This window comes from Tarenaya hassleriana, unplaced genomic scaffold, assembly GCF_000463585.1.
Source record: "Tarenaya hassleriana unplaced genomic scaffold, ASM46358v1 Cleome9, whole genome shotgun sequence".
Lineage (NCBI taxonomy): Eukaryota > Viridiplantae > Streptophyta > Magnoliopsida > Brassicales > Cleomaceae > Tarenaya > Tarenaya hassleriana.
The window spans coordinates 2,688,284-2,704,701 of NW_010971389.1; the positions used below are offsets into that span (position 1 = coordinate 2,688,284).

Consider the following 16,418-nt stretch of genomic DNA (forward strand, 5'->3'; position numbering starts at 1 on the left):
CCTGCTGACTTGATAAATTGTGTGAAGTGTAGCTGATTCAGAATGAGATTTTGCTTACCATGAGGATTTCTGCTGGATCTTTTTCTCCAGGACATAGAACTCGAGCAGCTTCTAGTTCTCCTGCCCGTCATGTAAATAGAGATCACCGACATGGCTCTGATCTTGATCATTCTGGAGGTGCACCTCGTGGTCGTGAGTTCAGCAGTAGAAGGGAAGCCTCTGGGAGATACAGAGATCATTCACCATCCTATGTCAGAGGTGGAGCTGGTGCCCGTCCTAATGGCAGAGGTTTGGATGGGCCTGAGCCTGGACTCAGACCTTTTAGAAGTGATGGAATGAACAGGAATAATAACCCTAATGTGCGACCAAGAGAAGGCGATTGGTTCTGTCCAGACCCACTGTAAGTCCATGTCTGGTTCTTTGCAACTTTGCCTAGCAGATTGCTTATAGAGGATCTCAGTTTTTGTGTATCACTGTTTGACATGCTATGTATGTAGGTGATACAACTTCTCCTTGTCCCACAATCTTGTGTAGTTTGAAACTGTTTTGTAAATGGCTACAGATGCAGAAACTTGAACTTTGCGAGAAGGGAGTACTGCAACAACTGCAAGAGGCATCGCTATGCACCTCTAGTTAGCCCTCCACCTCCTCCACGTAGGGACTATCCCATCTCAACACCCCCTCCCCGTGGCCTCTCGGGTAATCCCTTGGATCTCTCCCCAGGCTACAGGTCTCCTCCTCGCCGCTGGCCCAGGGATCATCCACCGAGACACGATCATCATCCCGCATGGAGAGACAGAGAGCGAGAACAAGAGAGGGTGCGTTACCCAGATGATGATTACCTTAGCAGAAGGAGGCCACCATTGGATTGGAGCCAGGCTGATCGCGGAAGAGACCTGTTCCTGAAACCTCACCACGAGAGGCGGCCTATGCTCTCTCCTCCTCCACCGCTTCCCCCACCTCGTGGCAGTAGATGGGGTCGCGATGTTAGAGACAGGAGCAGGTCGCCGCCAATGAGAGGCGGTCCGCTACCGCTGCCGAGGGACTACCGCCGTGACAGAGGACGGGACGAGCGGCGTGGCCCTGCAAGAGCCCGGTTTGGAAATGCTTACTAAGACATTTTTGGACTTGGGAGTTGAAACATTGTATTTGAATTTTGTTAAACTGTCGGAAAATTGCCCAGAGAGTTGGCTTTGTACCTTGTAGATGCTATCGAATTTTGCAAAGTTTGGGCTTTTGTTGGAAAAAGCAAAATCTTGGGCACAAAAATTTATGCTTTTGTGTTTTTGCAAGTGTTTGAGATGTCCACGTGTCAAGTTGTGGTTGGTTGTAATCTGTAGTGCCGCTTCCTCAAAGGGTTGTTTTGGAGAGATTTCATATGGTGGGCCGATCGGACGGTGAAAGACCAATTGTACTTAAAGCTTCGACGATGCCACACCGTTGGATCAGTGTTTTCAATATGACCCGTACGATAGGATTTCAACGCAAATCTGACCGTCCAATTTAATTCAGAAATTGAAATTTCAAAACATGTTAAGAGAGAGGGAGGAGAGATGCTCCCGAAGAAGAAGAACAAAACCGAAAGCCCTCCGCTTTTCTTTTCCGCTGTTTCACCAGATATCTTCTTCTTCTTCTTCTTCTTCTTCTTCTCCCTGAGCTAAAACCCAGAAGAACCCTAATTTGTGTGTCTCCTTCGATGCTTTTCCTTTTCCTTGTCGTATCTGCGGATCCGGATTCCTTTTTTAAATTTCTCGTTTGAGCTTATCAGCCGCCGATTCGCTCGTGTTTTTCGAATTTCACCCGGATTCGGTTTGGCTTTGGATCTGGAATTTTTGGTTTTCTACGAGTTGATTTGAAGAATTTTTGGGTATTTTCGGGGTGGGTTTTTCTGGTGATAACAAGAGTGTGAATTTTCGAAAGAAAAAGGAAATTTTTTGGGTATCCTGGAATACTGGAATTTCGAATCTTTAGATGGGTGAGGGCGGTGATGGAAGCGAATTCCCGCCAAAAAAGGAGCAACCGGAAGCGTCTGATTTCCCGGCGAAGAAACCGGCGAGGCAGCTTGACTTCACTGGTGGCGCTGATGCGGTTCTAACGGAACATTCTCAGTCCAAAGCTCCCGCTCCCGCTCCCGCAACGGCGGCGGCGATGAAGACAAGCACGGCACCCGCTGCCTCTTCAACGGCGGCGCGCCCTGCGGCGGCAGGAATCGGGCAGGTTCGGTCGACGATGCCAGCGGTGGCGCCGATGCCGCCTTCGGTAACGCAGGTCCTTCATACCCCAGTCAGGCTTTCGTAAGTCTTCTGTTGCCTATGGCCGTTGGTTTTTACTGGTTAAGCTTGTTTAATCTCGATCATTCACCTCTTGCTTCTTCTGTTTGTTCAATCTGGAAAACCGTTGGATTTGATCAGAAAGATTTGAAATTTTTTCGTGTAGAATGGCCAATTCTAGGGATGTGGTATCGATTCTCTGAATAGTGTGTGTTTCTCCTTTGAACATTCTCATTGTCGGTATGGCCCTAAGCTGAAGACTGTTAGTGTTTCTTTTCATCCTATGAACGGGAGGATTTGCTTTCTTTACTGGGTGGTTCAGTTCTTGATCAGATTCTGTGTGTCTAAACGTGGTTATCTCAGATTTACTTGATGTATGTGTTCGAATTCAAATCCATTGGTGAAGTAGTTAAAAGGTTTCTGTCCAAAGTCGAATCCTTTTTGAAACTTACAGTCAATCAAATGCATACTTCATTACTATGCTATTATTGGCAAGGTTTTTAGTTTTCAGGTTGTTGGTGTATTCATGATGATCCTATCATTTAACAGTTCTATCTTCTCTTTTGTCTCCTTTACCCAGGAAGCCAGAATCTCCCAAATCTAGGGCAAGGCCTGCTGTGGATGCTAGAGATGGAACCCCTCAGAAGAAAAAGCAGTGTAACTGCAAGCACTCACGATGCTTGAAACTGTATGTCTGCTTTTCTTGTCTTGGGCCTCAAATGATATCCTCACTGATTGATCACTAACAGTTGCGTGAAGATGAATTCCGAGCATGTTTGTGTTTACATTCTCGGGTCTTGGATTAATCAGGCTGGAGTTGGTCAACTGTAATTTGTGTTTTTATGGTTTTTTTTCCTTTTCTGCAGCCATCAGAGAAAAAAAATCCTCAAATCTGGATTTTGTTGTGTGCATCTGGATAGAATTAGCTAATTGAACCATATAATTCTTTCGTTAATCAATTTAGATAGTTGTTTTACGCTGCGTGTTTCATTTTTTTGTGGTTTTGGTTTAGGATTCATCTTGTCTGCAAGCATAAAAAAACTTACACATGTCTTGATCAGGTATTGTGAATGCTTTGCATCCGGCACATATTGTGATGGATGTAATTGTGCAAATTGCTTTAACAACGTTGAAAATGAAGCTGCCAGGCGAGAAGCTGTGGAAGCAACTCTGGAGCGGAATCCTACTGCATTTAGACCTAAAATTGCTAGCAGTCCTCACAGTGCACGGGATAGTGGGGTATGTGGTTCATCAATTTTAATTGTCTTACTGATGAAAGAAGGTTAACTTGTTTACATTTATTGCAGGAAGAGATCGGTGAAGTTCTTATGTTAGGGAAGCACAACAAAGGATGCCACTGCAAGAAATCGGGTTGCCTTAAGAAGTATTGTGAATGCTTTCAGGCTAATATTCTGTGTTCTGAGAACTGCAAATGCTTGGATTGCAAAAACTATGAAGGAAGTGAAGAGAGACAGGCTCTCTTTCACGGTGAACATGCCAACAACGTGGCTTATCTCCAACAGGCAGCAAATGCTGCCATAACTGGAGCTGTCGGTTCCTCTGGCTTTGCATCCTCTCCAGGACCTAAAAGGAGGAAATCTCAGGAAATTATCTTTAACCAAGCAACGAAGGATTCATCTATTCATAGGTTCAGCCATTTTCAACAGGTAATGCTGTTTGCTGAAAAATGTATTTTGTGTGATATGCAAAGAAGTTGGCCATCTCTCGCCCATCTCTCCAATGCGACTAAATTCTTGACCTGGCTTAGTGAAATGAGATCTTATTTAACTTTCCTTGGTTATACATTTGTTGCTATCAGGCAAATAGCGGAAGAGCAACTGGGCCAACGTCATGTACATCCACAGTTCCTATTTCCCGTGCTTCTGGCAATGCATCATCAGTTCCATCCAAATTTGTATACAGGTGAATTTATTGTGGTTACAAAGTTTTAACTGACCCAAGAGTTGCAGAAACTAATATCCTGGTTTGTTTTTGAAGGTCTCTCTTGGCAGACATCATTCAACCACAGGATGTGAAAGCACTTTGCTCTGTTTTGGTCGCCGTAGCTGGAGAAGCGGCAAAGACATTGGCAGGTGAACATGTGATGACTGTATAATATATATTTTGAGGTTTAGCATCTCTAGTTTGTTCTTACAGTATGCGAGATTTTATAGTCTTTGATCTTCCTTTAAAATTCTGTTTTCTCAGACCAGAGAAATGAAACAGAAAAACGGATGGAAGATCAGCCAGAAACTTCCTTAGCCTCTTCTGCTGCACAAAATGGAGGACAAGGCAATAAAGGTGTCAAGGTTGAGAAAGTCGAAACTGGTGATGGTTCAAGTGGAAGTCAAGTTGATAAAGCCAGGGGAGAAGATTCCAATTCTGATGGCACCAACGCTTCTAAAGGAAGACCTCTGTCTCCTGCAACTTTGGCATTGATGTGCGACGAACAGGACACTATGTTCATGGTAACAGCATCACCTAATGTTTCAGTGGACCCTGGCAGTCACAGGACAACCTCACAGCTACCTAACGGACAAGGCCTGTCAGAAATTTACGCAGAGCAGGAGAGAATAGTTTTGACCAAGTTCCGGGACTGCCTTAATCGACTTATCTCCTATGGAGAACTAAAGGGTACACATCTATTTATGTAAACACCATTTACCTAGAAACAAAATACTGAATCTGAATCTGCCCGAAACAGTATGTTCTTAATCTAAAGCTGGGTTCGGTTGTTGCAGAATCAAACTGTTCATCTTTGGCAAGAACGCATCTAGACTCGCCTGCAGCTGTGAAAACTGAAGCTGGGATTCATCAGGGTCCAATCCCGAATGGAGTTTCTCGAACCACTACCCAATCTACAGCCAAATCAACATCGACGCAACTGACTGCAGCATCCATACCAAACCCCTCAAACACTCATCTTCATAAACCTCCAGTTTTGTCAGAGAAGAAAGACCTTTGAACTGAGTATTTACTACAATAACATACTAAAGACAACAGTGCAGCAAAAACCCTGTCTGAGTCTGACCAGTTCAGCTTGTTATTATAAGGTATGCCTCCACATTCCTGTAACACTACACTCTCTTCTTCTGATCTAAAGCTTTCTGGACGATAAGCGATAATGGCGGGCTAAGCACATCGGACTGGTGATTAGTGATGATGGAGGATTAACTTAAAGCTTCTTCTCACACAGTCTCTGTTGAGTTCTTGATCTTCTTTGGTTCTTCTGGTTCAGAGTTTGGTCTTGAGCTCGTTGTCTTTTGCGGCGGCTGGTGTAGATTTAGAGAGGTGTGACATAATTAGTCTTTCCTTTTCTTTTTCACGAGATAAGTATTGTTACTCTGTACATTGTTACTTGCCATTTGCAATTGGCAACCACAGTTGTGTTTTTCTTTTTTGGACTTAGGACATGCTTTAGTCTTTGATGTAGAAATATTCCCAAATAAGTCTTCCATAGTTTTGGGGGCAGATCCTTTGGTCAAATGTGAGTCATAACAATTTATTTTATAAAAAGTTTAAAAACATGTTTTCATCTCTCTTTCTTGTGGTTGTAAACTAAAGTTTCCTAGTAATTTCCCCTTTGAAAATTATAGCAAAATTCATTAATTATGAATATAATATTACATATATATATACATTTTTTTATCACATAACATATTAACATACTATCCAAAACATAAAAAAATATAAAAAAATTCAAATTAATATACCAACTTTAGAATTTCTAAATAGGAAAAAAACCCTAAAAATTCCTAAACTTGTAATTTGGAGTAATATTAATTCTTAAACTTGTAGAGGTGTCCATTAATTCTCAAACTTGCAAAATTGAATACATTAAATCTTGAACTTGTTAAACGGTCCCATAATCGTACATAGCATTATTTGGTCAAAAAAATGAATTGACCGATCTGACACGTGATGTGGCGGTAATTTTTTGAGTTGGCTCGCCAGGTCACGTGACAATTATGGAACCGTTTAACAAGTTCAGGATTTAACGTATTCAATTTTGCAAGTTTGAGAATTAATAGACATCTCTACAAGTTTAGGAATTAATATTACTCCAAATTACAAGTTAAATAATTTTTAGGGTTTTTTTTCTTTCAAATAATATTATTTATTCCTACGAAAAACTATTAAGTTTCAAAAAATCTCATATAACTTTATTAGGTTACGCCACATTAAATCCAGATTCTATCAAATATTTAATTTCGTCTAATATTGTGGGATTATATGATTTTTTTTAAGTTTAAGATTTTTTCGTAAATACGAATTCATGTATTATTTTGATAATTTTAAAACTGGTGTATTAATTTTTATACAAGTTTACATATTTTTATGCGATTCTCTCTCTATATAACTAAAATCCATGTATATATGTCTAAAATCCATCTAACTTTCACCTTTGATTTTTTTGTGGCTATATATACACAAGTGAAATTCTTGATATTAATGAGGTAAAAAACATTCGAAACTCGACCGTTTCTATATATATAAAAAAAAGTGTTTAAGGTTTAATATTGGATTTGAATCAAAATCATGCGCATTCAGATTCCAAATTCCAGATCACCATTACAAGACATTATCGTTACATAATATTGTTTGTATTTAAAACAAAAGTCGTGAGAGACAAAAAAAAATGGAATCAGTCTACTTTCAGGAGCATCTCTAGCTCTTGCAGGGCCTGAATATATATATATATATATATATATATATATATATATAAAATGATTTTTGTACGTACTCGAGGTTAGGATCCAAGCGCAAGAACGCAAGGAGGAAGCATTTGATAGAAGGCATTTGCTTTTCTTTTCTTTTTTTAACTCAAAAAAGTTACGTGGGTATATTTTTTTTTCTTGAAGAAATTTGACACTGAATAACTGGAAGAAAGTGTAGGACTGTATAGCAGTGTGACTTTTAACAGGCTGATTGGCTTGTATAATACCAGAATGCAAACGTGTGTATATATATATATATACATATATTAACATTTTATTAAAACTTTCCGAACACAGACAATATCTTGAAATCAATGGTTAAACATTCGAGTTTCACCCTAAGAGATCCCATGTCTGTTTTCGAGTAGAACTTCAAAAATGAGGAAGACGGCTCCAAAACATAAAGTATATACTATTTTTTCTTTTCATGAAATATAAAGTATAATTAGACAGACGGGAGACATATTAAATAGGGATACGAAAAGTCCCAACGAACAGCCATAATAAAAAAGACTATAAAAATCTTTTCTCTCTCGTTCTCCGAGCTGTCAAATAGCATTGCGTTTTTACCGTCTCCCCCAAGCCACATGCAACGTCTGCGTCGTCTTACTTAATGCACCTGCTACGTATACGTTCATACATATATACATATATACATATATACATATATACGCGCTTTGGTTATCATATAATGTTTAGCCCCAATCATTGGTTAAAGTAAGCTTTGCACTGGCTTCAGGGGAGGGTTAAATAACAGTTGCTAGAGGTAATTTGGTTGGTTATAAGGTAATTTCAAGGAAGAAAATATGGAAAATAATATAAAAACTGATCCATTGTTAAGTAAAAAATTATGTTAAATTCGTAAATTTGATATTAGGTATTGTGATTTGTATGTAGCTAGGAAATCAGATAATTTCATATATTAGAGCTATACGTGGAAAGGTAATGGCTGCGAAGTTGATGATAACGTTACAGGTTTACGGGATAATAATACAGTAAACAGTATATTTTAATTAGGGTTTTAATCTATGTAAACCCCATCAAAATCTCTCTTAAGAAATCAATGGAAAAAGACCTTATAATAACATATTTCATATATATATACACACACACACCAAACTTTTCTCTCAACCAATCCATGATCATATGAACTTTGGATATTTGTCTAATACTGTCGGACAATTCGAACGATGAATCGCATGTTCCATGAAACACTAAATCGAACTCATCCGTGTTTCAAATATCGACGTATTAGCCATTGGGATTTCCATGCAATTAATGGTCATGAATACATATTGTACATGTCGCTCCACCACATGCATAGAGGATCGTTCCGAATTTAAATACAAATCTAGAGATAATGAAATGGTCCGAACATTCAATTCCCTTCATCTCCCAAACACAACAGCTGTTCCTCTGAAGAAACCCTAAAACTTCGCCTATATAAACCACGTCAAGATCCAACACCTCCATACACAATATTTCACTTCAAATACACACACATATATATATACACACACGCGCAGCTCGACACATGGCAAGGTGGTTCGCCGTGTTCCTAGTCGCTCTCGCGGTGGTTCAAGCCGCCGCTGCCGCAAGACCAACGCCCAAGAACGCCGGCCTTGACGACCAGAAGAACTTCGTCGCCTTCGGAGGCGTAGGAGGAGTAGCCGGATCTGGAATCGGCGGCGTTGCTGGCGTTGTGCCTATTGGAGGCGGAGTTGAAGGCGCCGGTGGGGTCGTGCCCATCGGCGGACTCGGTGGCCTCGGTGGTGGTTCGGGCATCGGCGGTTTGGGTGGAATAGGCGGCGGTTGCGGCGGCTGTAGCGGCGGCGTTCTGCCGTAATAGCCGTACTGTGAAAGAGCTTATGTATTTGTTTTCATAATTAATGTGTCCACTATACGTACGTACGTATTCGTTAGTTTCTCTTTGTATTGCATGCCTTTGCATATTAATTAAATATAATGTCTCTTTGTGTTGCTTTTGTGTTAATTACTCGTGAGTTCGACCTATATATCAATATAAAAGGACTGTGTTCTAATCCGTACAATTAATTTGGTTCTATTTCAAGTAATCCATATTAACGATTTTTGTGACGTACATACATAAAAATGTCAGCTCGTAGGAAATACGGTTGCACCAATACTCCAACGGGAAAAAAAAAAGAGATGTACGTATGTATTTTATCTTTCATTGAATTGGCATACATGGCATAAAACAGCAAGAATTTTATGTATTTATATGGGTGTATATATACATATATATATATATCGTTTTACATCGAAAGATTCCATTTGGTGGTCATTAACAGCAACAACACAAAACATATAATTTTTTTTACACATATTGCGAAATCTATATCAAGTTATATTTTTCCATGGTGGGCTAAATGATTTAAATTCTTCGAAGAAGTTGGGAGCCTTTTTCACTCGTTGTTATCCAAAAATTTCAAATATCCTACCAATGGGCAATGTACAAAATAAACACAAAACCAAAATAAATCTACACTAATAGTAATTATTTTCTTAATATTCACACACACACACACACACACATAATGGACCTAAACTATATTACACATATACATGTACGTGCTCTAAACATTTTTTATTGCTAATATATATATATATATATATATATATATATGCTATTTTTTCTCCAATGAATCTGGGCTACTTTGAATAGAAAGTCTTGGTGTATCAGAGTGTTTGGTTTTGGCATTTACAATTGCATTAACTATTCAAACCGGTCACTATGTACACATCTCTTGTCCTTTAAAAGGACGTCTCCAGGTTCTCCACAACACAAACACTCTCAAGTTCTTTCCGAAGATTATTACACTTTGAACAATAACTAAAATCGATGGCGAAGTTGCTCATCACTGTCCTCTTGGCTCTGGCCCTAGTCTCCGCTCTCTCTTGCAGCGCAAGAAACGTTCCCGGCGGCTTCTCTGACCAGAAAAACTTCGTGAGCTTCGGTGGCATCGGTGGTGCTTCCGGCATCGGATCCAACGGTTTACCGTTTGGTGGAGTCGGAGGTATCGGAGGCATCACCGGACCTGGTGGGCTCGGCGGCGGACTCGGCGGACCTAGTGGGCTTGGTGGGCTCGGTGGGGTCGGTGGCTGTTGCGGAACCGGTGGTGGTGTGGGCGGTGGAGCCGGTGGAGGGAGTGGAACACTTCCTCTCCCTTGAGGGTTATATTAGGGTTAGGGTTTCCGTTACAATACTTTGAGATCCTGCTTTGGTATAATAAGATTTTAGGGTTTGTGCGAGTGTGTCTAAACTTTCGTGTCTTGGATTCGTGTGCTTTTATTTCCATGTCTTGTTTCGGATGCTGTCGGTTACGTTTTCGTTCTAGTATGTCTATTTCGAGTGTTCACTTGTTTGATTTTTCTGTTCCAACACATGATGCAATATGTATGAGATTTTAGTATGACATTGGTAATTCACGGTCCAATACACACACACACACACACATATATATATATATATATATATGTGTGTGTGTGTGTATTTATATATATGCAAAATACATAAAAACAAACAAGTAAAAGTTTGAAGTTATTAGAGATTCCTCTGCATGCAGTTGAACGTATGGCATGCACATAAAGTTACAGAAGCATGAGATATATTATTGAATATATTTCAAACGAATATTTTTGTCTTTAATATGATCCAAACAACTGCCCATTAGAATAAACTGCAGCAGTGACATTCATTAAAAAAAAAAAATGCCTTGCCACAAAATTCGGACAAATTTCCGATGGGAATTGAAGAGAAAAATATATATTTATTTCGCATTCTATTATAAATTTTATGATCGGAAACAAGATTTAAAAATTGGAAATCAGTTTTACAAGTAATTGTGATTTCAAATGTATTTTTCTAATGAAATTTTAAAATGTGAGAGAAAATAATTAAAATTTCTTGAGTAAATTAATGGGCGTATGAGAAGTTAAAACAAGTGCGCTCCAAGTTACAAGGAACCCTAACAAACAGCCACAACTTGAGAACACAAATACATTTGCTTTGAGATGGCGTTTGAGTTAGGTTTTGTACATTTATTTCTGTTTTTTTTTTTGTCGGATTGTGGTTTTAATGAGTTAGTTGTCTATAAATTTTTTCCCAGGCGAAATTTACTTCATAACCCGTACTATTTTTCTAATTTTATAACTACCATATTATTTTTGTCATAAGCATTTGAAAAAAAAGACCACACTAGTACTTCTAATCAAATTTATAATTCGATAATTTTTCCAATCTACATTATATATATATACACATGCATATATATATATATATATATATATCAGGCATAATGCGTGAATATTATTGTTTCGATATATACAACTAAGTTAATTATTCTGGACTTCGGACGTTTTCCCGTCAACAAAAAAAATTAATTATTCCAATAAATAAATTTCTCCCATGCCTCTATGTAAGAGAGCGGAGAGAAGTAATTGTATAAATCAACTAAAAAACAATACTATTTTTACTTTTTATCAAAGACATAGAACTCTTTATAAAATGATGAATTGTAAGCTCTTTTATATATTTTTAGGTTTACTCATACCGATACATGCGAACCGGTTTACAAACGCTCAAACCGGGCCTAGGGTTAAGTATTGGATCCATATCAAGAACAATGTACCAAACGGCGACGTTCTTCAGGTACGACCGATCATTTGTTCGGACTAATCAACCAGTTTACCGGAATCTAATCGATACATTGGTTTAGTTTCCATTCTTGAACGGATCGATCGAGCCAATAAATTAATTAATGATTTCAAAATTCGTTTATAAAATGTATTATTTCAATTGGAGAATTTCAATCCCTTATAAAATGAAAGGTATCGAATGAATGCGTGTGGTGAGAAGGTGCAATGTTGGTCATGGAATAGAAAGCTGGGGAAGAGGCTGGTGGAGGGAGGAGAAGAATACGTGTTTTGGACGACGCAGTACACGAAGGAGATAAGCTGCCGTTTGACATGGGCCGACCACCACGATCTTGTCCGCTCCATCTTCTGGAACACCAACGAGTTCCTCCCCCTCTGCGTTAATCTCCACTGCTTCTGGTCCATACAATGATGTGTGTGTGTGTATATATGCGCTATCACAATGCATAATATTATCACTTTGATGTACACATATATGATATATATGTATCATGTATAATGTAAAACGTACTATATATACACCTTGTTTAATCGTCTGTGGTTGTACAGGGAAAATTCCATATGAATTGGTAAATAACACGGTGGAGTTCGACTCGTTTCCCTATCAAATGGGTTCCCACGATATAAAAAAAAATATGTGGTTATATGCAAATCGATTTTCCATTGTATGTATATATATATATAATTACATATTTTGGGATCCGAATTCTATTATAGATTTGAACATAGTTAGATATTTTTTCTAGATTTTATTGTAACCGGTCGATTTGGAGATAGTTAATATATATATATATATTCCAATTATATACTCTCCAAAGAATATTAGGTCAACCTATGAATGGGCTTTAGGCCCATTAGCCCATCACGGACTAAGATTTGTTTATTTGTATAAATAATGACAAGCCGGAACGTATCTGTGCTTTCTTTTCCAATCTTGCAAGAGGAGGAACACACAAAAACACTAGAAGAATCAAACCAGAGAGAGAGAGGAAACCAAACAATCATGGGTCAGGGACCGTCGAGCGGTTTGAATCGGCAAGGAGATCGGAAACCCAATAGTGGAGACAAGAAGGAGAAGAAGTTCGAGCCCGCGGCGCCACCGGCGCGCGTGGGGAGGAAGCAGCGGAAGCAGAAGGGACCGGAGGCGGCGGCGCGACTGCCGACGGTTACTCCGTCGGCGAAGTGTAAGCTCCGGTTGCTGAAGCTTGAACGGATCAAGGACTATCTGTTGATGGAGGAGGAGTTCGTCGCGAACCAGGAGAGGTTGAAGCCTCAGGAGGAGAAAGCTGAAGAAGATAGATCTAAGGTCGACGATCTCCGTGGGACGCCGATGAGCGTCGGGAATCTCGAGGAGTTGATCGATGAGAATCACGCGATTGTTTCCTCGTCGGTTGGTCCTGAGTACTACGTCGGGATTTTGTCGTTTGTCGATAAGGATCAGCTCGAGCCTGGTTGTGCGATCCTGATGCACAATAAGGTATGCCCATTACGGTATCTCCGGAGGTTGAACTAAATCTGTTTTTTTGAGTGGTTGGTGGATTCAGGTTTTCATGTCGGTATGGTTAGGGTTTATCTTCATGTTTGTCTTGTCAATAATTTCGGGTGAAAAAGATGGTAATGCCCTTTTCTCGATCGAGTATGTGCGTGATTTGGAAACAGAGAATTCGGTGCTTGCTGGATAGAAAGATAGAGTAACATGCCATCGATTTTGCTCCTTGTTCTGCGTGTTTCTTCTTCACCCAGTTACGCTTTTCTTCAACGGGGTTACGGGGCAGTAGCTTTGTGCACTGAGAAGCCATTGACTATGCTGCATGTTTGTTTTCTATGAAGGTGCTCTCTGTAGTTGGGATTCTGCAAGATGAAGTGGACCCAATGGTGTCGGTGATGAAAGTTGAGAAAGCTCCTTTAGAGTCGTATGCAGACATTGGAGGATTAGAAGCTCAGATTCAGGAGATCAAAGAAGCTGTTGAACTCCCTTTAACTCACCCTGAGCTGTATGAAGACATCGGTATTAAACCTCCCAAGGGTGTGATCTTGTACGGTGAGCCAGGCACTGGGAAGACATTGCTCGCCAAGGTTACAAAGTTCCCTTTTTTCGACAAACCAATCTTTAATATTATCAAATGATATCTGCCTTTTTTGCTATGAGTGCGGAAATTCCATTTTCGACTAAGATTATTTGCCGTTAACTTATCATCTGATTTGGATTTGTGACCTGAAGGGCTGATATCTTTTCGTGTCCTTGTTGTACTTGAATTGTCGTTTGCTGAGTATAAGGTAGTTCTTCTCCAGTGTCTATTAGCTGAAAACATCCAGCGAGGTTATGCATTGTATGGGCGATTTTTCTGCTTTGTTGCTGGTTGCAATTTTTTGAAAAGAGGTCTCAGTTCTTCGGTTTTATACTTTCAGGCAGTGGCGAATTCTACATCAGCGACTTTCTTACGTGTTGTGGGTAGTGAGCTGATCCAGAAATACCTGGGAGATGGACCCAAGCTTGTGAGGGAGCTTTTCAGGGTTGCTGATGACCTGTCACCTTCAATTGTCTTCATAGACGAGATCGATGCTGTTGGAACCAAGCGGTATAATGTCTAGTTCTCCCAAATGTGGGCTGATCTCATAGGTAGTTGGAATCTAATCGAACCATGCTTGAAAAACAGGTACGATGCTCACTCAGGAGGTGAACGCGAAATCCAAAGAACCATGTTGGAGCTGCTAAACCAGCTTGATGGGTTTGATTCGAGAGGGGATGTTAAGGTCATCCTTGCGACGAACAGGATCGAAAGCCTGGACCCGGCATTGCTTCGACCTGGACGTATTGACAGGAAGATCGAGTTTCCTCTTCCAGATATCAAAACAAGAAGACGTATCTTCCAGGTACAAACCAGTGAGAGGGAAAACTCGGATTCTAATGGAAGATTCTAAAGATGATCATCTTATTGAGGTTTTGTTTATGTTACATATATAGATACACACATCGAAGATGACACTGGCAGAGGATGTGAACCTGGAAGAGTTTGTGATGACAAAGGACGAGTTCTCGGGAGCTGATATAAAGGCGATATGCACAGAGGCCGGTCTGCTTGCGTTGAGAGAGCGTCGTATGAAGGTAAGTAAATATCACTCGAGCAGTTACCCGACCGTTGATTTCAAAGTTTACAACTTTTGGGTTTGGTGAATGATGAAAAAACGAAACAGGTTACGCATGGGGACTTCAAGAAGGCAAAGGAGAAGGTTATGTTCAAGAAGAAAGAAGGTGTGCCCGAAGGCCTTTACATGTAATAACCCCTTCAACCAGGAAGGAAAACCTCGTCAATCAATGTCTGTCTTCTTCCTCTCCTCTGTCTCGCTATGAATTGTTGCTCCTTTATACGTTTTGTTCATCTAAACAAATAATATATGCCCTTAGTTATTGTTAGGATCCTACTCTTAAATGCCGATTGCACCTCTCTTTATTTAGTCCTCTCTCTCTCTCTCCCTCTCTCTCTCTCTCTCTCTCTCTCTCTCTCTCTATATATATATCTATATATATATATATATATATGCTGGCATCAGATACTTCTTTTTTCCACTAAAAAAAGAGTGGAGTTTTTGTGTTTTTCAGTTCATAACTAGTTTGTATGCAGATGTGAAATTCGACCAAAATGAGAAATTAAAAGAAAAAAGATACGTATTCATTCACCAAAAAAAAGTTTCATCTTTTCTTCTACAAAAATTGGGGATTCAACATTATGGTAACAACAGTCCAAAAACGTATGAAGATTGGGAACCTAGAAGATATTCAAACAATCAATCTAAACCCAAATATTGAGAGGCTTGTCATTCAAAAGTTTACGGTTACAATATATATATATATGGGATATCTAGATGATCCGATCGATTGCGTATGATAATTGCTTAATAAAATCTAAATGAAACAAGATATCATGGGTAATCTTCTAAAACAAATAATCTCCCCTTTATCAATTACAGCTGTTTATGTATTCAGCAGATTTGAATCTTGTTCGGTTTTAGCTCGCTTCAAGACAGAGAAACATAGTTTTTTGGTACGAGGATCACAAAACAGACCGATCTCATCTCCGGCGGAAAGGGATCTCCTCTCCACGAAATTGTACTTCCACAAACCTTGGAGGAAATATCCACCCTTATGTTTCGGGTGAGGTTTATAGTATCTGAAACTGGACTCGTGCTCACTTCCCGTGTCCAAATCGTCGACCGTTATCCTAATGTCGTCTATTTCGGCTCTTTTGACAATCATTTCGCTCCAGTTATTCAGAATAAAATTCTTCACGTCGGAATCTTGTAATCTCACGCATTGCCCTTTCGTGCTAAGCTCCTCGCGAGTTAGGGTTTTCTTGATCTTCCATGGGCTTGAATCTTCTTCTTCTTCCACTCGAATCTTTTTCAATGGCGCCCATCCACCTCTCTTCTCCATCTCTTCTTCTTCCTTTGATTTTATTTTTATTTTTATTTTTAATTTCGAGAATCCGATTACAGTGTGTTTCGTCCGTTTTATATGTGTTGAAAGACTTTGGCATGAGCCTCTAATAACTTCGTGAAATTAATCAAGAGTTTTCGTATCCATGCTTTTATCTCTTTCATTAACACGAGTCCATACGCATTGATAAATAATTGATGACGCATTTTTCTTTTAATTGTTTGCGTATTATATGCATAATTGGAAAAACAAATGGATATGTTACAGTGTGTTATATTGAGAATATCAATGAATGTGTGTGTGTGTGTATATATAGCA

General features: G+C 39.5%; 6 protein-coding genes across 7 annotated transcripts in view; 5 read left to right on the forward strand and 1 right to left on the reverse strand.

Moving 5' to 3' along the window:
- Nucleotides 1–1,205, forward strand: part of LOC104804022 (serine/arginine repetitive matrix protein 1) — a 2,722-nt gene extending 1,517 nt beyond the window's left edge. Inside the window, exons 2-3 of one of the 2 annotated variants that reach the window (XM_010528160.1) lie at nt 91–400; nt 563–1,205. In XM_010528160.1, the coding sequence (XP_010526462.1) occupies nt 91–400; nt 563–1,115 (863 nt within the window). In that variant the 3' untranslated portion in view covers nt 1,116–1,205. Of the gene's footprint in view, nt 401–562 lie in introns of both variants that reach the window. The other variant, XM_019201422.1, reaches the window with a different exon arrangement.
- Nucleotides 1,206–1,564: 359 nt separating this feature from the next.
- LOC104804023 (protein tesmin/TSO1-like CXC 5) lies at nt 1,565–5,805 on the forward strand. Its single transcript, XM_010528163.2, has 8 exons — nt 1,565–2,294; nt 2,851–2,958; nt 3,332–3,509; nt 3,578–3,937; nt 4,090–4,193; nt 4,269–4,363; nt 4,479–4,904; nt 5,012–5,805. The coding sequence occupies exons 1-8, from the start codon at nt 1,972–1,974 to the stop codon at nt 5,233–5,235; spliced, it is 1,818 nt and encodes a 605-aa protein (XP_010526465.1). The 5' UTR covers nt 1,565–1,971; the 3' UTR covers nt 5,236–5,805.
- A 2,572-nt stretch (nt 5,806–8,377) lies between these two features.
- LOC104804025 (glycine-rich protein 5-like) lies at nt 8,378–8,981 on the forward strand. Its single transcript, XM_010528165.2, has one exon. It carries the CDS (start codon nt 8,523–8,525, stop codon nt 8,832–8,834), a length of 312 nt encoding a protein of 103 aa, XP_010526467.1. The 5' UTR covers nt 8,378–8,522; the 3' UTR covers nt 8,835–8,981.
- An 805-nt stretch (nt 8,982–9,786) lies between these two features.
- On the forward strand, nt 9,787–10,434 carry LOC104804024 (glycine-rich protein 23). The gene has a single exon (XM_010528164.2). The coding sequence runs from the start codon at nt 9,852–9,854 to the stop codon at nt 10,179–10,181; it is 330 nt and encodes a 109-aa protein (XP_010526466.1). The 5' UTR covers nt 9,787–9,851; the 3' UTR covers nt 10,182–10,434.
- A 2,160-nt stretch (nt 10,435–12,594) lies between these two features.
- On the forward strand, nt 12,595–15,126 carry LOC104804026 (26S proteasome regulatory subunit 4 homolog A-like). Its single transcript, XM_010528166.1, has 6 exons — nt 12,595–13,142; nt 13,496–13,741; nt 14,075–14,244; nt 14,323–14,539; nt 14,631–14,771; nt 14,861–15,126. Exons 1-6 carry the CDS (start codon nt 12,669–12,671, stop codon nt 14,942–14,944), a joined length of 1,332 nt encoding a protein of 443 aa, XP_010526468.1. The 5' UTR covers nt 12,595–12,668; the 3' UTR covers nt 14,945–15,126.
- Nucleotides 15,127–15,612: 486 nt separating this feature from the next.
- On the reverse strand, nt 15,613–16,097 carry LOC104804530 (B3 domain-containing protein At4g02870). Its single transcript, XM_010528842.1, has one exon. The coding sequence runs from the start codon at nt 16,095–16,097 to the stop codon at nt 15,639–15,641; it is 459 nt and encodes a 152-aa protein (XP_010527144.1). The 3' UTR covers nt 15,613–15,638.
- Between the last annotated feature and the right edge of the window lie 321 nt (nt 16,098–16,418).